General features: G+C 42.8%; 2 protein-coding genes and 1 long non-coding RNA gene across 3 annotated transcripts in view; 1 reads left to right on the top strand and 2 right to left on the bottom strand.

Annotated features, from left to right (window-relative positions):
* fnbp1b (formin binding protein 1b) overlaps window positions 1-9949 on the top strand; it is a gene marked incomplete at its 3' end in the record, with an annotated part of 109571 nt that extends 99622 nt beyond the window's left edge. Inside the window, exons 11-17 of the mRNA XM_083793074.1 lie at window positions 1411-1425; window positions 1742-1777; window positions 5130-5239; window positions 5947-6079; window positions 8996-9132; window positions 9302-9465; window positions 9771-9949. Coding sequence (XP_083649200.1) covers window positions 1411-1425; window positions 1742-1777; window positions 5130-5239; window positions 5947-6079; window positions 8996-9132; window positions 9302-9465; window positions 9771-9949 — 774 coding nt within the window. The remainder of the gene's footprint in view (window positions 1-1410; window positions 1426-1741; window positions 1778-5129; window positions 5240-5946; window positions 6080-8995; window positions 9133-9301; window positions 9466-9770) is intronic.
* Window positions 9950-15878: 5929 nt separating this feature from the next.
* LOC310878736 lies at window positions 15879-19285 on the bottom strand. Its single transcript, XR_014570917.1, has 2 exons — window positions 18872-19285; window positions 15879-18810 (listed from the first exon to the last, which is right to left on the bottom strand). It is a non-coding gene; the product is annotated as an uncharacterized lncRNA (long non-coding RNA).
* Window positions 19286-21545: 2260 nt separating this feature from the next.
* Window positions 21546-26251, bottom strand: nsa2 (NSA2 ribosome biogenesis homolog). Its single transcript, XM_083793675.1, has 6 exons — window positions 26100-26251; window positions 24767-24954; window positions 23903-24053; window positions 23118-23297; window positions 22504-22696; window positions 21546-21944 (listed from the first exon to the last, which is right to left on the bottom strand). The coding sequence occupies exons 1-6, from the start codon at window positions 26100-26102 to the stop codon at window positions 21877-21879; spliced, it is 783 nt and encodes a 260-aa protein (XP_083649801.1). The 5' UTR covers window positions 26103-26251; the 3' UTR covers window positions 21546-21876.
* Window positions 26252-26563: the final 312 nt, after the last annotated feature.

Raw genomic sequence — 26563 nt, 5'->3', positions numbered from 1 at the left:
CAGATACCCACGCACGGCGCAGCGCGTTGTGAGCTCTTATAGGCCTGCTGTTTTCAGCACGTGACACCCGTCGTAGGACGGAGCATCGATGTGAGCATTAGGAACGTCTGAATGGCCCTTCGGGGGAAACGCTGAGAGAACATCTTAAGGAGTTTGAGGTGGGGTTAGAGAGGGGTTGGAAGGGGCCACGGGATGTTTGCCATTTCAGATGGATGAATCGATTAGTGGACCAAAGTGAATAGAGCTCCTGAGTGCGCTAGCCTGTAAAACCCTGAATGGATCTCATAACATCATCTGCTTATCAGCAATGGTCCTACAGTATATAACTCCTGCTCTGCTTTTTTTGGTGTGTGTTTCAAAGAAAAAACATCTGGCATCCTAACAGACTGTATCATTGACATATTAAAATCAAACTCGTTTAACAATTTATTTGGTTTGCGGCCTAATTTTCCATGATTTGCTTTTATTTAATGAGCAGTCGTTGCTTCTTTTCAACTTTTTGGTTTTCAATTGCGGGAAGCAGCAAGGACATTGGACATGTCACAGCTCTGTATACAGTGCGGGTGACAATGTTGTCGAGGAGGTAAGTCACAGGTTTTGAACCACAGAGCAGCTTCTCTTCCAGACTATATTGTAGTCTGCATTGTAGTCTCTCTGCCCACTGTGAAACACACTGTACTTATAGTGCCCTCTAGTGTCTTCTGCGTGCCACAACAACAACACAGAGGATCAGGGGAGAAGCAATGGGGTACCTCCATCCCTGTCTGTCACACAACGCCACTCACCTCTGTCCCTCCATGTCTACTTCTTCATCCACCTGCTGTCATATCTGTTGTCTCCTTCCTATTCTGCCTTCAATGCTTGAGCACTAGACTAGCGAGTTGGACTTTTGGCCAACTCGCCGTTTGTCATTTCTCATTCGTTCAACCCATTCTAGCTGAAATGGTAAACTTCACCAAATGAGAAAAGAGTGGCGGGGGGTTTATTGCGGCTATTGGTTAAATGTAGCCATTCTTTGACTATTTTTGATGATATTGTTAACCGCAATTATGAACAACCTTGTTTAAAACATTTCAAGTTAAAAAGTGTTCGCTTTAAACGAAAAGGATTTGCACAAAGTGGTTAAAATAAAATAAATTACACTTCTTCTCTTAGCCTCCACGTCTCACATACCGTAGTCTGTCCTCTTCTCGTCAAATGGTGAAGTTTGCCAAAGGAAATAGTTGTTGAATTCCAGTTGATATAACGAATATCCCATGTATGTCTACTATTTTATGTGTGCCGTCAAATGACCAAGTTATGCTTCCTTTACATTTCTGATGATGACGTATGTGTCTTCTCTTTGTCTCTCCTTCCTGCCCCGCGCCATTTCTCTACTCTGTCCCCCCGTACCCCAAAACACACGTGAAGCTTTCTCTCAAGCTGGTAAGCATGACCGTTTAACCGCACGACTGAAGCGGCATGACGTTCGCATGCATGTCACGGCCCTCGTTCCCAGTTTAACACATGGTTCATAACGTTGTTGTTTTTTTTTGTGTGCGTGGCTTTTTGTTCTTCCAATTATGTTATTAATGTATTCTCCTGTTGCCGTAAGGATGGATTTCAGACCCATGTTGTTGTTGTTGTTGCTGTTGTTTTCATTTGTGCTATTTTATTTTACGTTTGTGTTTCTGTGTTGTGTTGTGGTGTTGTCTTGTTGTCTCTCCCCCCCCACCCCCCAACCTGTGGTCTCTAAATGCAGATCACACTCAATTCCCACGTCCGGAATCTCATTGAGGTGATGAGAGTTATTCTATGTCATATCTGTTCCGTCTCTTCTTCTTCTCCTCGCTGTCTTCTACAGTAGTGCAGTTATATCTTCTTCTTTTCATTATCTCTGTGTTTGTTCTGATCGTTCAGATCGAGCGTAAATGTGCTGTGAATCGTCTGTATTCGGTGATCACTAAATGTTCTTTCCAAGTTGCATGCTGAAATCTGTAGATCACGAGGTTTTAATACCGTATCTGTAGTACTAGTGTTTTCCTCTTTCAGTGACACCGATGAATATATCAAATAAAATCAGTCTAAACCTGCTAATGACAATAAGCCTGAAAATTATGAATATTCGTTTTCCATAATAGACTACTAGTCATATCAATCATTTTCATTCATTACCAAGTTAGCTATAATGAAAAGAATAAGTTGACCAGTAGTTTTAGTTAAAGGGATTGTGACATTAATAACAAAGATAATTAATGTCATGAAACCTTTAAAGGACCACATCAACCATTTTCAACCTATCTTCTAATCTCACTAATGTCCTCACTGTGAGAACATTTCTTTCTGTCGACTCACTCTGTGTCTCAGTGAGAGGCTGTGGACCGTTCAGAAACCTGCCTGTGATTTGGGATATTGTACTATTGTGATATGGCATAATATCGGCTATCTGCAGATACTCAAAATCAAATGATCGGAATCGGATCGGGAGCAACAAAATAAAACCGTGGTCGGGACATCCCTAGTCCACAGCCCACCGCAAAGCCAGTAGACAGAAATGCTGCCGTCTTTCGATTGAGAGGACCCCGATTATGAAGATAAGGTTGAAAACAGCTGAAGTGCTCCTTTATTTAACTCATTATTGATCAGTCTGATGATGTTAAAAATGAAATATGTAACGTTTTTATTACATAATGTCATTTGTTTATGACGTATAATAATCAGTGTCTGATATGGTGTCGCCATGTATTTATCGTTATCACGTAGCATGTCATTGCGACAGTAAGTGAGCATGTGTCACTCACTGCATGACGAGTGATGAGCTATCTGTTATACGTTGCATGAAGTGATGCATGCTGGGACACGGTGAACGGGGTAAGGTCACCATGGTTACCTGTATTTGACCCCTGACCTCAAGGGCTCTATTTTCGTTCCATGGCCATCCATAAACCCCTAATCCCTAAACTACTTTCGCTTTGCCTTTTTTTTTTTTTTTTTTTTTTTTTTTTTTTTACTATTTTGAAAAAAACATTTTTGAATAGTTAAAATAGCCAATTGACACGTTGTGAGCTTATAGATTGGCTATTTTAACTATTCAAAATGTTTTTCAAAATAGTAAAAAAGGCAAAGTAGTTTAGGGATTAGGGTTTTAACATGGACATTATCCCTAAACTTATTTGCCTTGTTTTTACTATTTTGAAAAACATTTTTGAATAGTTCAGCTAGCCTCTACATTGACACGTTGTGAATTTGTAGACTGGCCATTTTAACTATTCAAAAATGTTTTGCAAAATAGTAAAAAAGAGGGGTTTAGCGGGGACGTAAATGGAGCCCCAAGTCTATAGAATGTAAAGCTGTGGTTCCCAAACTGTGGGTCTAGGCACACTGGTGTGCCGGCCCATGAGACAAGTCCTGGTGTGCCAGCCACAGATTATTATAATTACTACTATTATTATTATTGTTTCAGTTTATTATGTCGTTGCTGTCGGGCAGAAACCTAAAATAATGTAACGTTTTTTTTTTCGTAAATGAACTTGATCATACTACAGCATCGAAAGTAGCAGATCCATAAGCCAAAGTGCAAAACGTGGCATCACGAAGCAACATGATTTGAGCTTGTCGATCTTCTATCTTAGCTATTTTTTGACATACTGTAGGGCCCTATCTTGCTATCTTCACCCTTACCCCTTATCCCTAAACTTATTTGTTTTGTTTTTTTACTATTTTGAAAAACATTTTCAAATTTCAAACTAGCCAATCTACATTGACACGTTGTGAGCTTGTAGATCGGCTATTTGAAGTAAAGGAAGGAAGGGCTGGCGTAAGATAACCCTAACCCCATGATGTTTCCAATCCACCCGACAGAAACGATATCCAAATATATTGTAGCCACCCTATTTTGGGCATGTCAATATAGGCACACCCAAAATTGTTACAAACTCACAACATGTCATAATGGGATGTTTTGGGAGCTTGTAGATTGGGCATTTCTCTATTTTGGAAAAGTTTAACTTGTTTTTTTGTTTGATTGATTGATGAGATCGATAGAGAGAGGCTATAACCACAGTTTGAAAACCACTGACCTGATCCGCAGTACAGCATATTGTTTGATTTCACTGTTTAACTGTCCTAACCTATCCAGTCCAAAGCACTACAGAGCTGTTTCAGAGCCAGTGTTAATTAAACTCATGTAACATTTTCTTCACTAACACTATTAGTGCAGTATACGTCACAAGAAGAAATACATGTAACAGTTTAATTCCACGATAGCCTTTCGGGGGTTTTCAGTCAAAAAGAAATCCCAATGACCACCGTCTGACTCGCTGACATTCTTCAAAAGCATATTGTGAACCACATGGTACGAGGTTTGGTAGCTCAACACAGATTTGGACAGAGATCTGAGCGGTATGACTCATCGCTTTAAGATGGATGGTTTCTCGTCAGGAAATATAATAGGCCCACACTAGGCGTGCCAAGACCACTCGCACTCAGACAAGCTTCATTTTTAAGCAGGCACAGTCATCCTATTAGAAAAAACGGTTGGGACAGCGAATACTGTATCCATTAACCATAATTGGAAATTATGGTTCATGACATGACAGGACGTATATGCAATAGTTTGTCTATACATTTACTGAGAGTGCTGTGGTCCAGTCTTGGGGCTGAATAGGTTAGCAATCTCATCATACAGTAAACATATACAGTACAAGCCTCAGTAAGTGTGTGTGTGTGTGTGTTTGTGTGTTAGAGTGCTGTGCTGCCCTATCCCCTTCAGTGTACTCTGAGATATGCACACACACACACACACAAAAATACAAATCATTTAATAATGATTTGCAGAGTTTAACTACTATTTTAGGGCAAAAACACAGCCAATCTACAACTTCATATGTGAGCTTGCAGATTAGCTATTGTCTGTAATGACATGTCATGGAGCAATAATAGGAGTCTGCCTGGTACAGAGCCCTGGTGCACTCCAGTCAGTAAGTATACAGTATAGAGTTGAAGTGGTAAAAGAGTCGGGGAAATAGTGCACCTAAATTACACTACACTTCTACACGACATGTGGAACTTCATTTATCCGCTGTTACCTGATGTCGAATTTCTTTCTTTCTTTCTTTCTTTCTTTCTTTCTTTCTTTGCTCTCCTCTCAGGGTTCTGGACCAGAGGACTTCAGTCACCTGCCTCCAGAGCAGAGGAGAAAGAAGCTGCAGAGCAAGATAGATGAGCTGAACAAAGACACCCATAAGGAGACGGACGCCAGGTAAGATACCAGTACCATCACATGACATGGTACCAGTACCAGGCATCACATGACATGGTACCAGTACCATCACATGACATGGTGTTGGACCTATAGAGACATCCATAAGGCTTAGCTACCAGTACCACACTACCATCACAGGACCATTATGTGTTCAGCATCTGAGTCACGGACCACCAATTGATGAGATATAGCCTCTCAGACCCAAAACGTAGAATATTTGGTTGTTGTTGAGGGCGGGGTTGGCAAAAGGGCCTTTCTGTGTGGAGTTTGCATGTTCCCCCCCCATGTCCCCTAGGGTAGGTACCCTCACAAAAACATGCAGTAATCCTTGACTCTAAACTACCTCCCCCTGGCCAGCCGGGGCGCCTGATATGATGGTATGATGGAGGGGAGAGGAACTAGCCGGAATAATGTGTTCCTTCCACGCGCTACGTCTGGCCAGGGAAACTCCCCCCTGTCAGGTGAAAAGAAGCAGCTTGAACTCCTCATGCATAGAAGGATGCTTCCTTCTATGCATGAGGAGTCCAAGCTGCCCCCCCCCCCCCCCAGGTTGTCAGAGGAAGTGTAGCGCCCAGGATTAGATAATTGACACTGGGTGAAAAAGAATCGTTGCAAACTCGTGCGATAAAGATTTAGAGAAAAAACAAATCACAGACTTTTAATTGTTTTTTTGCTGCATTCCCGGTCCTTTTCCCCTCCTATAGGGACGCCCTGGCCAAGATGAAAGACGTGTACGAGAAGAACCCCCAGATGGGAGACCCCGCCAGCGTGGACCCCCGGCTAGCGGAGGTCGGACAGAACATCGAGAAGCTCCAGTTTGAAGTGCAGAAGTTTGAAGTGAGTATATAACGTCACGTCACGTTGGCCCCACATCTGCATCTCATTTGTGCTGGATGTGTTTGTGTTGGCAGGGGAGTCCTGTTTGGCTTATCGGAGACAGTAAATAACGAGGACTTCAAAACAGCCCGTCGTCCTCTCTCTCTCTATACTCCAGGGTGTTCCAAGGCATCTGGCTGCCCTTCCTTATTAGGAGAACGCTCACTGCCGCCGCAACGCATGTGCTGCGTTCTCCCTGTGAGCTGGGGCCAGCTGGGCTTTATAGGCACAGGAAAAAACCTGCAGGGAAAAAGGCAGTGGTGTGACATAATGAAGTGCAAGTACTTTGTTATAGTGCGCAAGTAGTTCTTATTTTTTATGTTTTTTTTGTGGCTTTCGCCTTTATTTTATATATTTTTATGGAGGGACAGACAGTAGGCTGACAGGAAATGGGGAGAAAGATGGGGGGGGGAAGACATGCAGTAAAGGCCGTCGGGATCGGGAGTCGAACCCACGGCACACTGCCAGACTGGATTACCAGCCAAGGTGCCTCGACCGCTGAGCCACGGCCCAGAGTAGTTCTTACTTTCGATCCAGCTTTTGGTGTATGTGCTAACACAAACATTGAAGACGTACATATGATGATGTACGATGATAAGATCGCCCCTCACTTCACACGGGTGTGATTTTTGTTTTATTAGGATCCTTTTCTTTTTTGAGGGCCTCCTATATACAGCTTTGTCCCACTCACGTCTCAATATTTGCTATTGACAATGAAAGGAAAAATTTGGCCAAATGTCCGCCAAATATGTCGTAAATTTGTGGCAACACACAAACATTAATTGCCATCGACAATGAAGGGAAAAACTACGTCATATGCAGACGAGGAAATCGGCTAACCAATCACATAAATTCAGTTGTTCATGAGATGATGTATGATGATATATAATGATAAGAGCGCCCCTCACTTCACATGGGTGTGATTTGTAGGTTAATATACACATTATCAGTATAATTCAGTAAATAACGGCTAGGGCGGAATTTTCCTTCAATGGGCCTCTTTGAAATACAGACACACATTATGGTGTGTTCAGGTGATCTGTGTATTATGAGTCATAGTGGACTTCTTCTGGCTGCCAGTTCCCACCTGATGTTGTGTGGGAGTTCAGACTGTTCCAAACCGTACTGAATGACCGCTAGTTTGCATAACGTCTTCAGACCAGGACTTAAGTCTAGGACGAACAGGCCATCACTGCGTCTTCTAAAGACGATGATACTATCTCCCACCAGGCAACAGCACACCATCACTGCAGGACCTGGTCCTTTCCTCTTGGGTTGAACCTCCTTCCAGGAGAGGGTCTCTGGATTGAATTTCCACAGATCATTGCAGGTCTGGCCACGGTTGTTGTAACCACCAAATAATATGTACAGCTCTCCATTGTAGGTAAAGGCTGAATGACAGCATCCTTTTGGAAGAAGCTGTGCAGAACTTGTGCTCAGCCAGAGGTTGGTCTCTGTGTCAAACACTCTGATGGTGTTGTTGTACTGTGGCCCATCATCGCCCCCAAATACAAACATCTCCGTCCCGATAATGGTGGCAGTGTGACCTGATGAAACAGGGGGTGGCGTTCCTCTGGTGTTAATTACAGACCAGACAGTTGTGCTGGTGTCCAACTTGTAGGTGTCATTAGCCGTCGTCAGCCTGGTGTGTCCTCCATGGATAAACATGACCTTCCCCAAGACACAGGCTGAGTGGTTCCACCTGGGCTCTGGAACGGACCCAGAGACCCTGGGTTTAAAACATCTGTGGGTGTCCATATCAAATCCAAAAAGCACCGGCTTGCAGCACTCGTGTAAGCATCTCTTCCAACCTCCCCAGAGGTAGATGTCATCTTCAACCAGCACAGCTGAGTAGCCCAAGCGCGAGAAGGGAACCTCATGGTGGCGTTCTCCTGTTCCTGGGGTCACCAGGGTCAACTTCCTCCAGCTTAAAGACACTGTGTTGAAAACGTGCACATCGATCCGAGCTGTGATGGCATCACAGAGCGCTCCAAAGGTGTACACCTTGTCTCCAACGGCAACAGCACGACTACAGCCTTCTGCTGGTCCTCCTTTCAGATGTACTGTCCAGGAAAACATTTCTAACACTGCAAATCACGTTGGGATTTATAAAGAAACAAACTCTTTTAGTTCAGTTCAGTGGCAAAAATGTCACGCATAGCTAGACCAATCCACACAGCCGATCCGTTGGGTTGGCCAATCAAGGAAGCCGATCGGGTCGATGGGACGAATACATCGGCAATCGTGGATTGGATGACTCACTTCACACGGGTGTTTTTTTTTTAACGTTCTGTTTATTAAATTTGAGATAGATACAGCTTTTATAGAAGGGGCTAGCCCTTCTATAAACAGCTTTTGTCCCCACACGTCTCAAGATTTGCCATTGACAATGAACGGAGAAATTACGTCAGAATTCCGCTAAATATGACGTAAATTAAACAAAACATGAAACGCCATTGACATTGAAGGGAAAATTTACTTCATATGTAAAGAGCAAATCAGCAGGCAACAGGCATTCTGATTGGCCAGTATGAGATGATGCATGATGATGTCACGTACGATGATAAGAGCACGCCTCACTTCACACGGGTGTGTTTTTTCAGACGAGTACATCCAGGGGATTTACTTGCTACAGCATAAAGTTAAACTAGGATCAGAATATCGTATAAATCTCAGTCTCTACGATATTGGACAACTGGACGGACTGTGCCGTATTCGTGAGAGAACACTTGGCTCCCTCCGCGAGTTGAGGGTGACATTATCTCCCTGAAGATCACACAGCCGAACCGGCTTTTACATAGTCATAGTTGAACGTCATAATAGTAAAAATCTACAACCTTAGTTGTTTAAGATGCATGTTTGTGTTTTGTATTTCAGGGCTGGTTAGCAGAAGTGGAAGGCAGGATGCCGTCTAAGAGCGACGCCCACCGGAGACAAAGTGGACTCTATGAGACGCAGAACAGCAACAGCACGACGCCCGTGGGCAATAACAACTGTGCCCAGGACAGAGAGAGGTATAGGATATACACGCACGCACGCACACACGCACGCACGCACAAAATCGGTTAGTTCGATTAACTGTTGCATCCCTATTGTTTCTTTTCAGAAGATTACGCCATTATATTCCTCAATGTTGTTGTTGTTTTTTAACACTGTTATGGTGTTTGTTTGTGTTTTGAGCAGCCCGGATGGCAGTTACACAGAGGAGCAGAGTTCGGAGACTCAGGTGAAAGTCAACGCCAACCCCGCCCTCCCTACCTCCAGCACGCCAGAGTTCGACGACGAGTTTGACGATGAAGAGACCCTACCCACCATTGGCACCTGTAAAGCCCTGTACCCGTTTGAAGGTAGGCCTAGAGACTGTTGTTTTTGCCAAGACGAAAAATGTTCGTCGACTACCCTTTTTCACGGACGAAAACTGAATGGAAACTAAATTAAAACTAAGCTATGATGACTAAAACTAAGACTGAATATATTATTATATATGACAATTTCGTCACCAAATAAAAACTAGACTGAAATGTTAGGAAGGGACTAGTGGACAAGAGATCCAGTACAAGTCCTTTTACACACTGAAAATAGCAGATCTGCAAGCTCACAAACGCGTCGCACTCTCCTCCTTTGCCAACCGTTCTCCTTGTGTTCCCTCCAGGTAAAAATGAAGGCACCATCTCCGTGACGGAGGGAGAGCTGCTGTACGTCATCGAGGAGGACAAAGGAGACGGGTGGACGCGAGTCCGCCGGAACGAGGACGAGGAGGGATACGTCCCCTCGTCCTACGTCGAAGTCTTTTTGGAAACCAACGCCAAAGGTGCTATGACATACATTTAACTCCCAAACATTCTTTGTTCCTTAGATTCTTTTCTTCTTTTACCTGTGAGTCAGAAAATGGATCCTTCTCTTTCCTGGACGTGATTTCCGATAAGAGAATGCGATCACAGAATGCCCCGACTTCTTCCTGTCTTGTCATCGACAACGATGGACCAATCCCATCTGTCCATTGTGCCCGTACGAAGGCAGTTGGATTAGGTGGGGTTAGTTGCAGATGGAGTTTAATATTAGTATCCTGAATTTGCATTGCTGTTACAACAGTGGTGCCCAAACTTGTTAGCTCGTCGAGACCCCAAAGACAATTTTCCTTTCTTTTCCGGTACCCAAATATGAGTTCATCAAGCTATAGGCTCCATTTCAAAAGCTGTGAAAATGTACGAATCTACAAGCTCACAACGTGACGCACCCCGCGGTGACATGGTGAGTTTGCAGATGTGCTATTTTCGCTATTTCTTAGGAAACGTTAAAAAGAAATGGGTGTTTTTTAAACCACTGTATTACAACATTTGGCGATGTCCCAGAAAACACTGAGACAAGCCCGCTGTCCGGTAAGTGAGAAGAACTGATAATGGACCTTTTTATCTGGAGAATAGAAGTCATATGCACTGCAGTGTCACCTAGTGGTCACAGAAGATAAGACAAGGCATAGTGTAGTTTAACCTTAATGCTCGCCCACTGACAGCTGTACATATTAGATACATCATACACATGTTTTCAGCGGGGGTTTTGTCTCCGATTTCTACGCAGAGCCTGACATGTTAGGTCAGTGGAACGTGGCTTATTGTTTGTATGGTCCACGACGTCTTATGAGCCATTGTACTTAACGAGCCACTGAATTCACTCATTTTATGAATAATTATGCTGAAAATGACAATGATCAAAGTCACTGATCAAATCAACGATCGATCGACAATAATGTGTTTCCCTTGTTTGCTGTACCTAATAGGAAAGCATGCCTGTTGTGCAATGTGAAATCGTGCAAACAGAAAAACTAATTTGAATATTATGTAATATACAGTATATATATATCTATACATTATGGAAGAAAAAAATATTTTTGTAGGCTATAAAAAAAAAAGAATAAAAAAAGGCTGCTCCCACTCATACAGTAAGTAGTATTGCATGCTACAGTATAGCTCAGTATTAGTGCTGGTAGACATTAACAATTTATTGTTACGTTGTTTTTTACCCTTACTTAATGGTTAGTCTCTTGAAATAATGGATACAGAAAATGTCATGTAATGAATGAATGGGCCAGCTAAACAAAAGTCTTTCTTTTTTGCAATGAAAGCCATTGCATTTGGTAATGCTAGTGTTGGGCTGTGTTTCTGCAGGCCCATAAAGGAATACAGGAGTGAGAATTAGCTGTACTAAAACTCCCATGGTGAGATGATCAGGTTTATTCTGACATGCAGGACATGCTCATCATGATGTCTAAGGCTCTATTGTGGTGTCCTGCATGTGTGGTGGAGGGCTGCCTCTGTGTGTGTGTGTGTGTGTGTGTGTGTGTGTGTGTGTGTGTGTGTGTGTGTGTGTGTGTGTGTGAGTGTGAGTGTGAGTGTGTGTGTGCGCGCGCGTGTGTGTGTGTTTGAAAGCATGATCTGTGTGGAACGCGCTTTATGGTCTTATTAAGTTCGCTGACATTCCTTACCATTTAAAATGTCTGCAATGTTACAGCGTGATTTAGGGGCTGTGTCCACCAAGGCCTTTCTTTCCCCCAGCTGATAAAACGCCAAGAAGGCTAAAACACTTCCAAAAATATATTTCAGCTCTCAGCAAAGCAAAGCAAATAAAATGAAAAAACACACACATATGAGCTTGCAAGACCAAAATAAAAGCTCAGCACCTAATGTGACGCTCCAATTGTGAACAATTCAAAAAGTATTTTGTATGTCTTTTTTGCCTTTATTTGATAGGGTACAGCAGAGTAATCTAGTAAGAGATTGGTGACACGCTTTGATCTCACCGCAAAGCGGGTGCCTATAGGGCGATAGTTCCAAACATTGCTCCTATGGATGGAACTATTCCATTGAGCACTTCCGCATTCCTTTGTTACAATGAGAGTCAACGGGAGTGTCATTACTCTCTTACTAGATTACTCTGGGGTACAGTAATATGACAGGAAAGGGGGAGAGAGATGGGGGGCCGACGGGCTCGTGACTGGCCCAGGCCAGTCCAGGAAAATGAATCTTGTTGGACATGCTACCCTTAATACTTTGTTGCACTACAACATTGCAATGCCTAAAATAGCAGATCTACAGGCTCGGGGTCGCGGACGCGACAGATTGTGAGCTTGTAGGTCTGCTTATTTTTAGGCGTACAACATCATCTGGCGATGGTGGACATAAATTAGGCATCTCTGCTGATGAGGAGTTGTTTGATTTAGACGTATAGGCTGAGATCTGTCAAACTGTTTTCTCATTACAAAACTGCTCATTTTGTTTTCTGCCACAGCTCATGGTTCAAGTTGGAAATATCATTTTAATTTCACCATTTCACACTGAGCACTATAACTATAGAACTACTGTATACAACAATAAGCTAATAGTTTAAAGAAATCGTTCTAAGTCAAGCGGATGGCAGAGTTCACACCACAATTATAACAAACACAATGTAGTGCTCAGTGTGAGCGGCCCCTTTGTGGAGGATGTGCCGCGCGCATGCTAGCCCATTTTGTGATAACATGTGCTTAATCAGCATGTCGTGACAGGTTAAACTGGGTTGTCGCGCTTATAACGTGCATTTCATGCCAGACCATAAACCAGAGCAGAATATGCTGTATTGATTAACCCATTTTGGGCGGGAACCCCCCCCCCCATTATGTTATAATTTAGCTATTGAAAAATAGCAGATCTACAAGCTCGAGCTACGAGCTTGTAGGTCTGCTATTTTGGAGGGGAAAAAATGATTTTGAAGATTTTTTTAAAATGTTGAGGTCAGGCCTAAATGGGTTAAATAAATTGATAGATTTTTTTTGCTCATGGTACAGTAACTGCTAAACAAAACAATATTGTCAACTGGCAGACAGTTTTCACCTAGTTGTGAACAGATTATGTGTACCTCGCTGACACCATGGCATCATTCATCCAAAAATACTTTAACCACTGAAACCTTACTTTGTTGACGGGAGTGACGCAAGGGTCTATATTAATTATATTTTTCCCCCACCAAATCTACAGTATTTGCCGGAATTAGCCGTTCTACAAGCTCAAATGGTGCCACGCTGTGAGCTTGCAGTTCTGCTAATGTTCGCCCCCTGAACAGCGGGGCGCGCTAAAGGGTTCACGTGGTTAACGCAATGCAATGAAACTGCTTTTCGGCCTTCATTTCTATATATCTGTCTGAATAGCTTTTGGGTTGCTGTGATTTTAAACATGATTTCCTCGAGAGCTATATCTAACTTTTTTTTTCTTTTTGTCATTCTTTTTCTTTTTCTTTTTTTCCTTTTCTGATTTGCAGATTCCTTAAAAGAGTGAGGCTGGATGAGGACTGGCAGGGCAAGCAGCCTGGGAGAACCCGCCGTGCTAAAGTCAGAGAGACAAAGTGAACCATGAACACATTGATTAAAGCATCTCTCAATTTACAAACGATTTACAAACATCGACATAGTATTGCGCTTCTCCTGTAAACGTCGCTGGCATGAAGTGACGGTGAAAGAAATTCCCTCCAAATTTTGTTTTAGCACCGATAACCTTTCCGTACTCATAACACGTGTACAACAACAATCACACGCACCACAAACAATATAGATTTTTTGTCTACGTTGTCTCATGCAAAGCTTGGCATCTCGATGCAACCTGACTCCGCTTGGGCTACCGTGTGTTGGTCTGTCTGTCTCTCTCTCTCTCTCTCTCTCTCGCTCGCTCTGAGAACCTCTGCCCTTTACCGCTTCTCTCTCTCCTCACCTTTTTCCCCAACAACACACTCATGCACATGGAGTAGGCAGGATGGGGTCAGGAATTACAATCAGGGCGGTGGGACCGGCTGGAGACAGACCTGAATATAACCAGGCGGTTGTGTGTTTTTGGTCTGTTGGGTCAGTGATTCGAAACCTTTATTCATTTCAAGGACCCCCAGTTAGATTTGCATTAGGCCACGGACCCCCATTTGATACCACTGTTAGTCCCTGGGACCCCCAATCTACGCTGTCAAATAATTTAACTGTTACGAACTGAAGCAGTTCTAGAACCAAAGTTCTTTTGGGGCCAGAGTTATAGACCCGTAAAGGTCCATCGTTGAGCACCAGTCTGTTCGGTCACGGACGCAGATTACTGGTCACTGATTAAATGGCACTGCTGACCCATCTAGGAGTGGAATCAAAGCTGCAATCCATAACGTTCTTGTCCTATGTGGGGATTTGATCCCAGGCAGGTACAGTACCTTTAGCAAGCACCGGCATTTCTACTGCTGATCTGCGACATTCTAATTCCTACACGACTTGTGCTTATAACCACACCCCGCTTCTGTGGCCAACGCGGAAGTGCCTCTCGCGTCTCGCCTGCAACAATTTCAGACAGTTTTTTGGTCGATAAAGCATAGTTTTTTTCACCGCAACGGAGGTGAGCTGTCTCAAGCGAACTAGAGCCGCGTGAGGCACCACCGAGCGAGCTAATGTCAGCAAGTTGCCGTTGCGTTGCGAAGTTTGAGCCGACTCAGTGCCGTTGGAGTTGTGACCCGATAAGGACAGAATAGTGAGTCATGTTCTGGCGAGAGCATTTGCTCCGACTGACACTCAAAGTAGCTATTGGCCAATCACAACGTGTCCTTGCACAAGTCGTGTAGGGTTTCGAATAACGCTGCTGAGCTAATATTGTCTTTTGAGCTTGAGTAAAAACCACTATAATGCAACTTACAAATTCTTATCCAGAGAGCGACTTACAAGTATGAGATCCAAATAGGTAGAGTAAGTGTGAACTCTAGTCCAACAAACAAGGTAAATGAGAATAAGTAGAGTGTAAAGAGAACAATCTAGTGCCTCAAAGAAAGTAGGATACAATGAACCTAAACAATATGTTAAAATAAATAAATAAAAACATTCTGTGGTATAATTTTTTTTTTTTTTAAAGGATATCTGCATAGTAAACTAGCCTTTGTCAAAAAGAACTAAACAAAAAAAAGGTAACAACAAAGGAGTCTGAAGAGGTGCAGTCTTCAGTCGGGAGATTGGGAGCAAGTCTGCAGTTCTGACTGCAAGAGGGAGTTTATACCACAGTCTGGGAGAGAAGAGTCTAGGACGCGTGGAGCGTTGTCCAGGGAAGCCTCGGACAGTGTTCCTACAGTATGTTAGCTGGTCTAAGAGAGCTGGATGGCTTGTAGGTTTTGATCATGCCTTGAAGGTTTGGTGTGGGTGTGGGTGTGGGGGGGGGGGTATTAGTTATAACATACCGTTCCATACAGGTTGGTCAGTTATATTGTTAGTTATGACATACCGTTCCATACAGTATGTTATAAACCATTCCATACAGTATGTTATAACATACCATTCCATACAGTATGTTATAACATACCATTCCATACCGGTTGGTCAGAATAACATTTTATTCACGATAAAGAAAGTTATGGATTGCAGCTTTTAAGGCGACCTGCCATTCATTCCACTCACAAACACAGCTCTATAATCACCAGGTTACACACCGTATATGTGAAGGAAGGACAGAGATATTTATGCTGAATGTTGTTTTGTTTCGTGTGTGTGCGTGTGTGCTGTGCGTGCGTGTGTGCTGTGCTGTGCGTACGTGCATGCGTGCGACTCAGTGAGGATCTTGGTATTGTGTGTTTCACTGACTGAATCATGCCGTGCATATTTTCCACATCGACCATAACAACAACTCCCCTTGACTTTGGAGTCCATCCATTCCATACTGGGACTGGTATCCGGTCTCATAGTGACTGGTCTGGGACAGTGTTGTTTTTGGCAGTTTTTTTTCCCCACTTGCTAAATATAGCAGATCTACAAGCCCACAACGCGTCGCAGCGCAACACGTTGTGAGCTTGTAGATCTGCTATTTTCAGCATGCAACTAATTTTAAAATGACTTATACTGGATCTCTTGTCCACTATAGTCCCTTCCTAACATTTTAGTCTAGTTTTTATTTTTTTTACGAAATTGTCAATATATATAGTCGACGAAATCAACACTGGTCTGGGAGGAGCAGGAACACTTTAGAACACGTCTGAGGTCATTGCTTTTGTGTTGCACTCCAGACAGTTTCTAAGTTGCTCGATTCAATATTTAGATATTTAATATTCATTCGATCGGACACGAAAACCCTCCTATATGAGCTCATTCACTATTTTATTATGCTAATAGTATGGGTTATAATGTTGCATCCAGGAGTCCCATCCATGCATGAAGTCTATGCATGAGATATTGAATCAAAACTGTCCGGGGTGCGCAACAAAACGTTAACACGGCCCTAGAAGTGTTTCACGGTGTATTAACCCCCCTTTACACTCCATCATCTTACGACGGCGTCAGCTTGTAAGGTCAGCTATTTTCCGGGCAAGCGATGCCGTCGTGTATAACGACGTATGCATCAGACTTCATCGTCACTCTCACCGGTGTCACCTTCCTCTCTCGGACTCACACACACCTCATGCATCTCCTTTCCGAAGCGCTTTGTCACCTTCCGGTGTCACCTTCCTCTCTGGGACTCCTCACACACCTCACGCATCATCTCCTTTCCTAACCACTCTCTCTCCCCTCTGGCATCTTGTTGTTGTATTATGATGGGCTGCTTTGAGCACTGTGCAGCGGCAGTGTGGTCGTTTCCAAATTCTGCATGCTTGCCCTGTCTCCTCCTCCACCCCTCTGCTGTCGGCCCAGGGTGGTCGTGGCTGGCTTGCAGTGCCGCGTTGCCACCGACGACCGGCCTTTCTGATTCAGTTAACACCCCCCCCCCCTCATTTGCCTGGTCACTCACCTTCTTAATTAACCTGATACGCCACCTTCCTGGTTCCGTGCCTGTGGTTGATCTTTTTTTTTTCTTCAATAATTTTAGTTTTTCAAAGAAAGCTCTTATTGTGTCATTAGAACAGTGAGTAAGTCATGCCCTCCCAGTATTACCCAGCTTAAAGCTGCAATCCATAATGTTTAGGTCCGGGTCCTGGGACTCGAAACCCATCCCGACCAACATTTCTACAGTTCACTCGCGTAGCGATGCTAATATCACTGCGTGGCTATTTAGTCTCGTCCCTCTCAGTTTTAGATTTTCCTTCGCAATGTCCCGCCCCTTATTTTAATACTGGGCCCTGGTTGGTTATAGCCTGGTTCCAGACGAATCTGGTTGGCTCGTCACCACTTTGGCCGTGAAGTCCTCCCACTATTGAGAGGGGCCAGACTTAGGCAGATGAAAGGCTGGCTACACGAGGCTAGAGACCATCTACAACAACCACTATTGGACATGTGCTAGAGAATGTCTGGAACATAATCTAACATTTTATTCACTAAAATAACTTATGGATTGCAGCTTTAATCTCGTTACTCTTAACTAAGCAATTGACGTCTCAATTGTGCTGTGATTGGACGGGACTCGATCGGGAGGGTTATGAATGTGTCGTGCTGTGATCATCACACACAGTGTGGTTGTGATAATGTCAGACTCAGCAGTGTCCGACTCCCGTTTGTGTTGAAAAGCAGACGGTTTGGGATAGTTTACAGTTATTATTATCAACCTTGTGGCGTATCACAGGTGTGTCAAATGTCTCCATAATGCCCCCCCCCACCCCTGCCTGCTCGCTTCTATCCAATGCTTTAGTATGGTCTGTTTACTGCTGTCTACCGACACTGTATGTGAAAATATGCCGTGATTCACTCCCACGCAATGTCACGTGACTGAAATAATTAAAACGAGGCACAGTTCTCAATTTTGGGCCTTAAAACCACTTAAACCCTATTATACTTTGTTGAGCGGAGTGACTATACCTTTTTTCCCCGGCGTCTACAACAACAAAGCTCTTTGACGAAAATGGCCACGGCGTGTGGCGTACAGTAGCTCGTACGTCTGAGCGTGTGTTTTCTTCATCAAATGCTTGCTAGGGTTCTAGTTTTTATGTTACCACTGCATTTGAAAAACAATGCTGATGTCATCTGTGGTACCAAAAAAAAAAAGGATTTTAGACGTGATTTTTCAGCTTTGTTTGGGGATTCTGTCAAGACTGCAGATTATGTCCTCTGTTTCCCTATCTCAAAGGCACATAAGGTTAACATTTGTATTTCATTTTTTGATGACATTTGGGTCGAAGAAATGTTTTGCTTTTTAAGTTTTAGTGTAGTTTGTTTGTTTTTAAGCTGGAAAAAAACATTTGCACCTGTTTCTTTTTTTTTTTTAATACCAGCAACTTGATCTGCCTATCCTATGTTGGACTGAAATCCCTTAACTGCAAATATGTGTAATAAATATTTTTCTGTTTTGTTTTGATTTAAAAAAGAAATTAAGCCGTTGTCAAGATCTCGTCTCCGTAAGTATTTTAATACATTTTTTTTTAATGTAGGCTATAGGACTGAATACTGATCGACATTAAAGTGTCAAATCTGGAATAAACCGTGAATCGGTTGGTCTCTGTGGTTAACATGGGTGCAACGACTAAATGCAAACACCTGCTTCCTTTCCGGCAGGGAATCAAGTCCGAGAGCCCCAATTTGAGCTTTTTTCGCCCCTTCCACCCTTATCTTGATCTGTGAATACATATGAAAAAAGAAAAGCCACTTATTGTGTCATAAGAATACAAATCGAATATTCGTAAGAGTCGAATCATTTCAAAGTTGGTGAGATGGATCGGAGAACATTTAGGTGAAGCACACATACCGAGTATATATGTAAGAGCGGTGACTTTATGCAGTAAAAATGCACCATTTGTAACTCTGGGATTGTACGAATGTGACCAAAATGGACCCAAGGGTCCATTTGGTCACATTCGTACACTCCTCAGAGTTTTAATTAACTCGCAAATCGTGACAGTGTACAGACAGCCACGTCTACCAATGTTTAGCCAGTTCACCGGAGAATACGGCTTTATCTGTACAGAAGAAATGGCTTATTGGAATTAGAGAAAATATATGAATATATAAATACATTTTAAACTAAGAAAAAAAAGAAAAACATCTATTTTAACTATTGAAGTTATACTGTTACCTTTTCTGCTTTGCTAAGTAAAATACTTTTTACTTTTTTTCTGTCTCTTTTTATTTTGTTTTTTTGTTTTTGTAAAGTCTACCAAATGGTGTGTTTTTGCACTTTTCGTTTTGTGTTCCATTTGGTAGCCAATGCTTGTGTTTTTTGGAGCACTGAATACTTTGTATTGTGTTAACTGTGCCAATTAAATATACTTGGTAAGCAGACAGTCATGTGTTATGGTCATTTTCTTTCCATAAGATACAAAATAAATGGTAGTAGGAGTAGCACCGCTGCTCCTTCGCCTGGAAAGGAGCCAGCTGAGGTGGTTCGGGCATCTGGTTAGGATGCCTCTCGGGCGCCTCCCTAGGGAGGTCCTCGACGCACGTCCCACTGGGAGGAGACCCCGGGGCAGACCAAGGCGCATTTGGAGGAAATACATCGACTCACTGGCCTTGGAACGTCTCGGAATCCCCCAGGAGGAAGTCACTAATGTTGCTCTGGAGAGGGAACTCTGGAGCACTGCTGTTGCTGTTGCTGTTGCCCCCTGCGATGTACCCGACTACGGATAAGCGGTTGAAGATGGATGGGACACACCAGGGCTTTACTATCCACTTATGTTACAACGGGGCGGGGGAGAGGGCAAGTAAAAACATCCTTATTAGGGAAAAAAGAACACTAAAAACAGCAGTACAGAGATGGGAATCACTGAACAAACACTCAGACTCTGTATAGTAATGATTACCATCAGAACTTTTTGTTTTATGACTTAGGCTACTTTAGTTACATCAATCACCTTTAAAAAGTATCTAACCCTATAAGGCGCTCCAAAAGGACACGGACCCCTTTTGAAGTGACCCGAACTCAGACCACGTCACGAGGAGGTCCGAGTTCTGTTCGCTTTAACGTAAACAAGCATCAATATCACAATGTAGAAATACTCTGTTATAAGTAAAAGTCTGGAATTAAAAATTATTGGTATCAATTAAAAATGTGCCTAAAAGTACCAAAACTAAATGTCATCATACAGAATGTCCCATTTCACAAGATTCAAAAGAAAAAATGCTTTGAAAATAGCAGATCTACAAACTCATAATGCATCGATTCGCAATGCAGTGAATTTTGGGCTGCAAATTTTCAAATGGCCGAAATGTAAACGAGGGCTGAAGTCGCTGTATGTTTTGTAATAATTATAATCTACAAAGTATCTACTAGTAGCCTACTAAGGTTTTTAAATAATTGTAGTGGAGTAAAAGTACAATAATTGCCTCTGAGATGTTATGTAGTGGAGTAGCAGTAAAATTGTAAATAGTCTATACCTCAAAACTGTACTTAATAGGGACACTGTGGCAGTCAGTAGTGCTGTCGCCTCTCAGCTAGAAGGTCCTGGGTTCGATTCCCGCTGGGGACGCTGTAGGCGCGTTCCCTCCTCCACGTTATCAGTACCCATACCCGAAGCGGGGTTGGCGAAAGGGCCTTTCTGTGTGGAGTTTGCATGTTCTCCCTGTGTCCCCTAGGGTAGGTACCCTCACAAAAACATGCAGTAATCCTGGTCTCTAAAACTACCTCCCCCTGGCCAGCCGGGGCACCTGATGGAGGGGAAAGGAACTGGTCGGAATAACGTGTTCCTTCCATGTGCTACGTCCGGCCGGGGAAACCCCCGTCAGGTGTAAAGAAGCAGCTTGGACTCCTCATGCTTAGAAGGAAGCATGAGGTCAATCCGCTGCCCCCCCCCAGGTTGGCAGAGGAAGTGTAGCGCCCAGGATTACATTAGATAATTGACACTGGGTGAAAAAATGGGTTGTAAAATAAAAAGCACACCAGTGTGACCCAAGTGGTGCAACTCCCGTCGTCCAGCAGGTGGCAGCCATGTCACATACTTCTCTCGTTCCAATTTAACCATGCGCACACCACTCATGCTCACACACACAGGTCACAGGTACACAAACACGTACATGGACTTTGCAAGCTGGATGTAGAAGTGGTTGCACCAAAATTAGAAGAGAGAAAAAATGGATGTGGATATGCTGCCTCAGTTATAATTTACAGCTACTAATGCTTTGTTTACAGTACAATATTGTAAGTGTTAAAGAAAGCTTTTGTAACACTAGGTTATAAAAGTCCATGGCATGCTGATTTTTGGGGCGCATGAATAAGACAAACATTAGACATTAGTCCAGACTTGGCTGCCACATGTCAGTTGGACACCATTACATGACATAGGACAGTGATTATAATTTGACCTTTTTTTTTATTCAAGGACTCCCAGTTTGATATGCATTAGGCTCCAGATCCCCATTTCATGCAGTAGTTGATCTCTGGGACCCCAGTCAACGCTGTCAAATCTTCAGTGACACTCTGAGAGTGTACCCATGGATCCAAATGGACCCTGTTCCATAGGTACATGGAGTTACAAACACAATTTGACCCCCGGATGGTCCACAGACTGAACAGTGACAAAGACACAATTCCCAATGGCAAACGTGTTTCTATTATACATCTTTATTTCTGTGTTTAAGGTTTAAAGCCTTAAGGCATCAATAAACATGGCTTGGATTTGCTTGGTTTATTACAAATAAACTTAATGACGAAATGTCACACATTTTAATGTCAACCCAACCCCTTTATTTTGTTTTGAGTATCAGCTCCGTTACAGAAATATCTTCAACGGCAGTCAGCCTTCTAGATGCTTTTCAGATGATCCCGTCCTTGGATGCTCCGTCCATGTTTTCTTAGTCCTGTCGGGCAGCTCAGGCCAAATGTACTACGGGTGGTAGTACAGTAACCAACTACAGTCTGTATGGAAGAGTCCTTTTACACGAGCAGAACAGCGTTAATGCAGCCGTCATTCTCTGGGTTATTTGTACACTGGGCATATTTACCTGGGGAATAACAAAAAGAAAAAATACCTTTAAAGCTACAACATACTGTACCACTTATATGCATAGTACACCATAATAAAGTGCTTTACAGTGTACAGGATGAACTGTACTTCCATGCAGAGCCATGCACATGTTCGTTGTTTTTGAGGGGCGCTTTCTTTCAGAAATTACTTCATGTGGCAGCCAAGTCTATGTGGACTTTTAATGTTTGTTTAGAGCACTTTAAACAAACATTACCAAGTGTGATCACTTTGATGAGTATAATCAGTTAATCAGACTTTAGTTCTTTGCAAACTACATTTGCCGCTTATTTGAAGAGGTCACATCATTATATGGATTTTCTACCTCTAACCACTTTGGTTAAAGGTAACCCTATACTAGTCCTACTTTTTTCCCCTGTAGACCAAATATCCTCAGACAATAGCCGATCAGCAAGCTCAGGATGTGTGTGATGTAGATTGACAATGAGCTTTTAGATCTGGTATTTTTGCCAAATGTTCGGCCCAGAATAGGGACGCTACGTTTCGAGAGATTAAAAACACACTAACTGAAGACTCACCCCAGATGACCTTTCCTCCTTGTGTAACCAAGCCCAGCTCACTGACATTGACTTCAATAACAGTTCCCTTGGTGATGACTCCTAGGGACGTGTAGAGAGGAGATGACGGGTTCTTCTTCACTCCAAGGATGGGCAGGCAGAAAGTGGCTTTCAGCTCTGGATGGGTGACATGGGCCTTCTTAAAACGCAAGCCCTGGAGGAGATGGAAAAGAGAAAATAGTTTAGTAAGGTATTTTTTTTATAAACAAAACAGGAAAGCATCTGTCATTTTACATTTTTGTGTTGGCTATTAAAAGAATAGCAGACATACAAGCTCACTGCGCGTCACTTTGTGCTGCGTTGCGAGCTTGTACATCTGCTATTTTTTAACATAATTTTGAAAAATGTTGAAAGTGTGAGAACTACTAATTTAGAAGGCCTTTGTAGAATCGGCCCCTGGTCTTAATGGGTTACATTACAGTAGTTTAGCCATCATTATCTATCACAAGTGTATCTCTTCACAGTTTGGAGTGCAATAGTCGATTGTTCAGTGTACAAGTATACAATGCAGTTAGGTGAGGAGGTGTTAAACATACACACAGAAACATGCAGTACACAATGTTTCATCTTCTTACCATGGGTCTGATGAAACGCTCATATTTAGGAGGCTTTCGAGTGAAGCCATCGCCAACAAAGGTGACTTTGGTGACCATTCTCTTCCAGGCTTTCTTTTGCCTCTTTCCTGTCCTGAGGACTTTGAGCACCTCCGTCTCTCCCTGGGCTCGCACCTTTGGCAGGGGTACCTCCCATTTACCCTTTACAGGAAGAAAAGAAAGACAGAAAAGACAATTAGTTACATTTTTAGCACAGTATGTCCGTTTACTTTAGGGCTGACACTATCTGTAACGAAGGCTCTCACTATCTCCAAATATGGAGATATCCCACATATCTTACTAACTAACATTACAATCTCCATACTTGGCCCGGGCTGACCTAGAGCTTCATATATGGAAACTAAAGAGTTGACATCAGGTCCATGGCTATAGACGACTGGCATCGTCATCGTGACAAGCATCCAGCCAAGCCCTATTAACGACTAATCATTACAGATGAAAGAGATGCAAGCAGTATTCACTACGCTCCTCGAGAGAGACTCCAACGCCTTTCCGTACGAGACAGAATCACCGGACACCACTGCGGCAGGTCCTAACTCAAACAACCAGTTCTAATAATCAAGTTTTTTTTTTATACTATCGTTTATTTTCTTATAGTTATAGACTAATTATAGTAGAGAATGTTCTATATTTGCAGTCCCAGTTTAAACGCCAATTAGTAGACAAGGCAGCACATATAACTGGCCATTCAGACTCAGAGTGCACCCACAGTGCCTCGGATCCAATGAGAATTGAAGTGAACTTACAGCCTTCTCTTTCCTCTTCTGCTTGATCATGTTGGAGAGGACCTTGGCACGGGTCTGTCCCTCTCTGTCCAACAGGTAGGCGGGCACGGCTCCCTCGGGGGTCTTGTCATCGTTCTTCTGCTTGGTCCTTCTCTGTTCGTGCATTTTGATGCTGCAAAACAAGTCGACGTGGTTTTAATTTCCAATGCAAATGCTTAAATATTGTTTTGGCCACAGAGTACGGTTATTTTCACTTAATGCTTCTTCGATCAAGGTGAGGAACAGCTGGCCCAGGCCGTAGCGTAACGGTCTGGGCACCGGACTGGTAATCCAGTCGCAGTGTGCCGCGGGTTCGACTCCCGGACCCGACACGGCCTTTACTGCATGTCATCCCCCCATCTCTCTCCCGTTTCCTGTCAGCCTACTGTCTGTCCCTTCAAAAATTAATAAAAGGCGTAAGCCGCAAAAAATATCTTAAAAAAAAAAAAAAAGGTGAGGAACAGCATGTTTACATCCGCCATCATAACTCCATCAAAGGTTACCTCAATGAAATACTTTTTTCTCATTTCGTCAGGTTCTTGCAGCTATGTTGTTTTTATCGTCATGTTACACCTCAAATTCCACCTCAAATCACCTTAATCAAAGTTCTAAAGCGGAAATCTACTCCCTCAACTCACATAATTTGGAAACTTTAATTTTAATAAAGAAATTTGTGAGACACGGACAAGGACCTAAATATGCAAATGATGAAATATGGTAAATTGATTTACTCAATCTTTTTAAGACGCATTTGTTAAATTCAAAGTTATCCATCAGGTTGGCTATTTTCGGCGGAGCATACATTAGGCATCGGACTGTTGTGTGTGTGTGTGTGTGTGTACTCACGTCTTCTTCATCTGGATCTTCTCAGAGTGCCTCTGCTTGTGGTAGAGCTTGGCCTTCAGTCCGATCATCTTCTTGGCTTTGTGCGATCGCTCGTGAACCTCACGACTCTCCTTCTTCCTCTTCCTCTCGTGGTGATCCAGGCGGTAGCCATGCCGCTTACGGGCTAACTCAATGTGTTCGTTCTGAGGCTGCAGAGGACACACAACAAAAACAAAAGCAAACGGATTGAGTTAGATTTCCTTTGGAATTGATCTAATTGAGTGTTAACTGAATTTATTCTATTGATCTAATTGATTGATTGATTGAAATATTTATTAACAGTTTGTAGAATTTACAGTACATTTTAAGCACAAACTCAATACAAAGACTGTTAACTGTGAGTGGACGACCCAATTAAGCATTACACTTGTTTACAACAGGGTCCACATTGTTCAATTCATCAAAACATTTAGAGACATACAAATAGACACTTCTATGTAGCTAAAGAACAGAACAGGAATTCATCATATAGGAAGCAAAAAGGGAAAAGATACATATACAGTGAGGGGAAATGGGGTGTTAACTGAATTTATATTCTATTGATCTAATTGAGTGTTAACTGAATTTATTCTATTGATCTAATTGAGTGTTAACTGAATTTATTCTATTGATCTTAATTAAATTCATTGCCAAGCAAGCAATAGATGTACAAGCTAGCAGTGCCGGCCTGTATCGACCAACCACCCTGATCAGATCACAGCCATTCATTCACAGCCCCATGTTACAACTGTTGCATGCTCACAATGTTGACATTTAGATATTGATAACCTGGTGTACGAACTTAGCGCACAGCAGCTTCAAACACCTGAAGCTCTAGGACAATGAATGGACAAAACGATGTCTACAATGTCTGACTGATATATACCATTTTTGAAACAAAGTATAAAATGAAGTGAAACCAGGACAATACAACAGATGAGCCCTATTTGCAATATCCAAAATCCAGGACCATATCTAGTCTCATATCTCAATATAATAGCCCCCAAAAGACCACAATGAAACAAGCCCCTATGGCTTTTTGTGTTATTCTTTTGATAAAGTATGCAATCAATCAATTACTGAAATGTATTAATATGACCAGCCCTACTTCACATTACTAGCCATATTTATATATATATATTTTCAAAGCCTTATGGTTTAGATTTTTTTTAAGCACATTCAGAGGTCCCGAGAGGGGCTAATCGGTACCCAGCACTCTGCCACATGTAGCTAACGGCACAATATGCTACCATGTTTTTTGCACGATCGACTTAAAAAAGTACTACGGAGCGAAATACAAAGTATAACTTCTTACCATGTCGGTGTCTTGTGTGTTAACAGTTACAGTAACGGGGTTTCGGCTGTGATCTTTAGATGGACGTTGGGGTGTTTGGTGTTATTTGTGTTGACGTTCAGGGGAAAGCTGTTATGTTCCCCGAGATGATATTTGAGAGGAAGTACGTCATGCACAACGTGTGTCGACGTGTGCGTCCGTTGAGTGTCACCGGGTGGAAACCATGGTAACAAATCAACGCGGTCCCAGCAGGACATGCATAATATAATACTAATATCATAATATTGGCTCAGATTAAACAACCATAAACCAGGCGGTCATTTAGAAAATATATCTAATCCCCCCCCCCCGCGCCGTTGGTAACATATACATTTAACAGCCCTTTCTTTTAAAAAACAGGAACCGCGTGTAAGTGGATACATCTTTTCAGGGATGTATTTGAGCGACGCATCGACGTTTTGAACTGAGGTTGCAGCTCAATGTGA

Source organism: Protomyctophum parallelum (assembly GCF_964188405.1).
Source record: "Protomyctophum parallelum genome assembly, chromosome: 21".
Lineage (NCBI taxonomy): Eukaryota > Metazoa > Chordata > Actinopteri > Myctophiformes > Myctophidae > Protomyctophum > Protomyctophum parallelum.
This window is presented reverse-complemented; position numbering and strand designations above follow the sequence as displayed.

Bases quoted from the DNA above. Each gene is read 5' to 3' on its own strand.
- nsa2 (XM_083793675.1), bottom strand. The intron at 23,298-23,902 runs GTAAGTTCACTT...CTTCCTGTAAAG, and splicing joins AGAAGAGGAAAGAGAAGGCT to GGTAAATGGGAGGTACCCCT. The intron at 22,697-23,117 runs GTAAGAAGATGA...CATCTCCTCCAG, and splicing joins AGCGTTTCATCAGACCCATG to GGCTTGCGTTTTAAGAAGGC.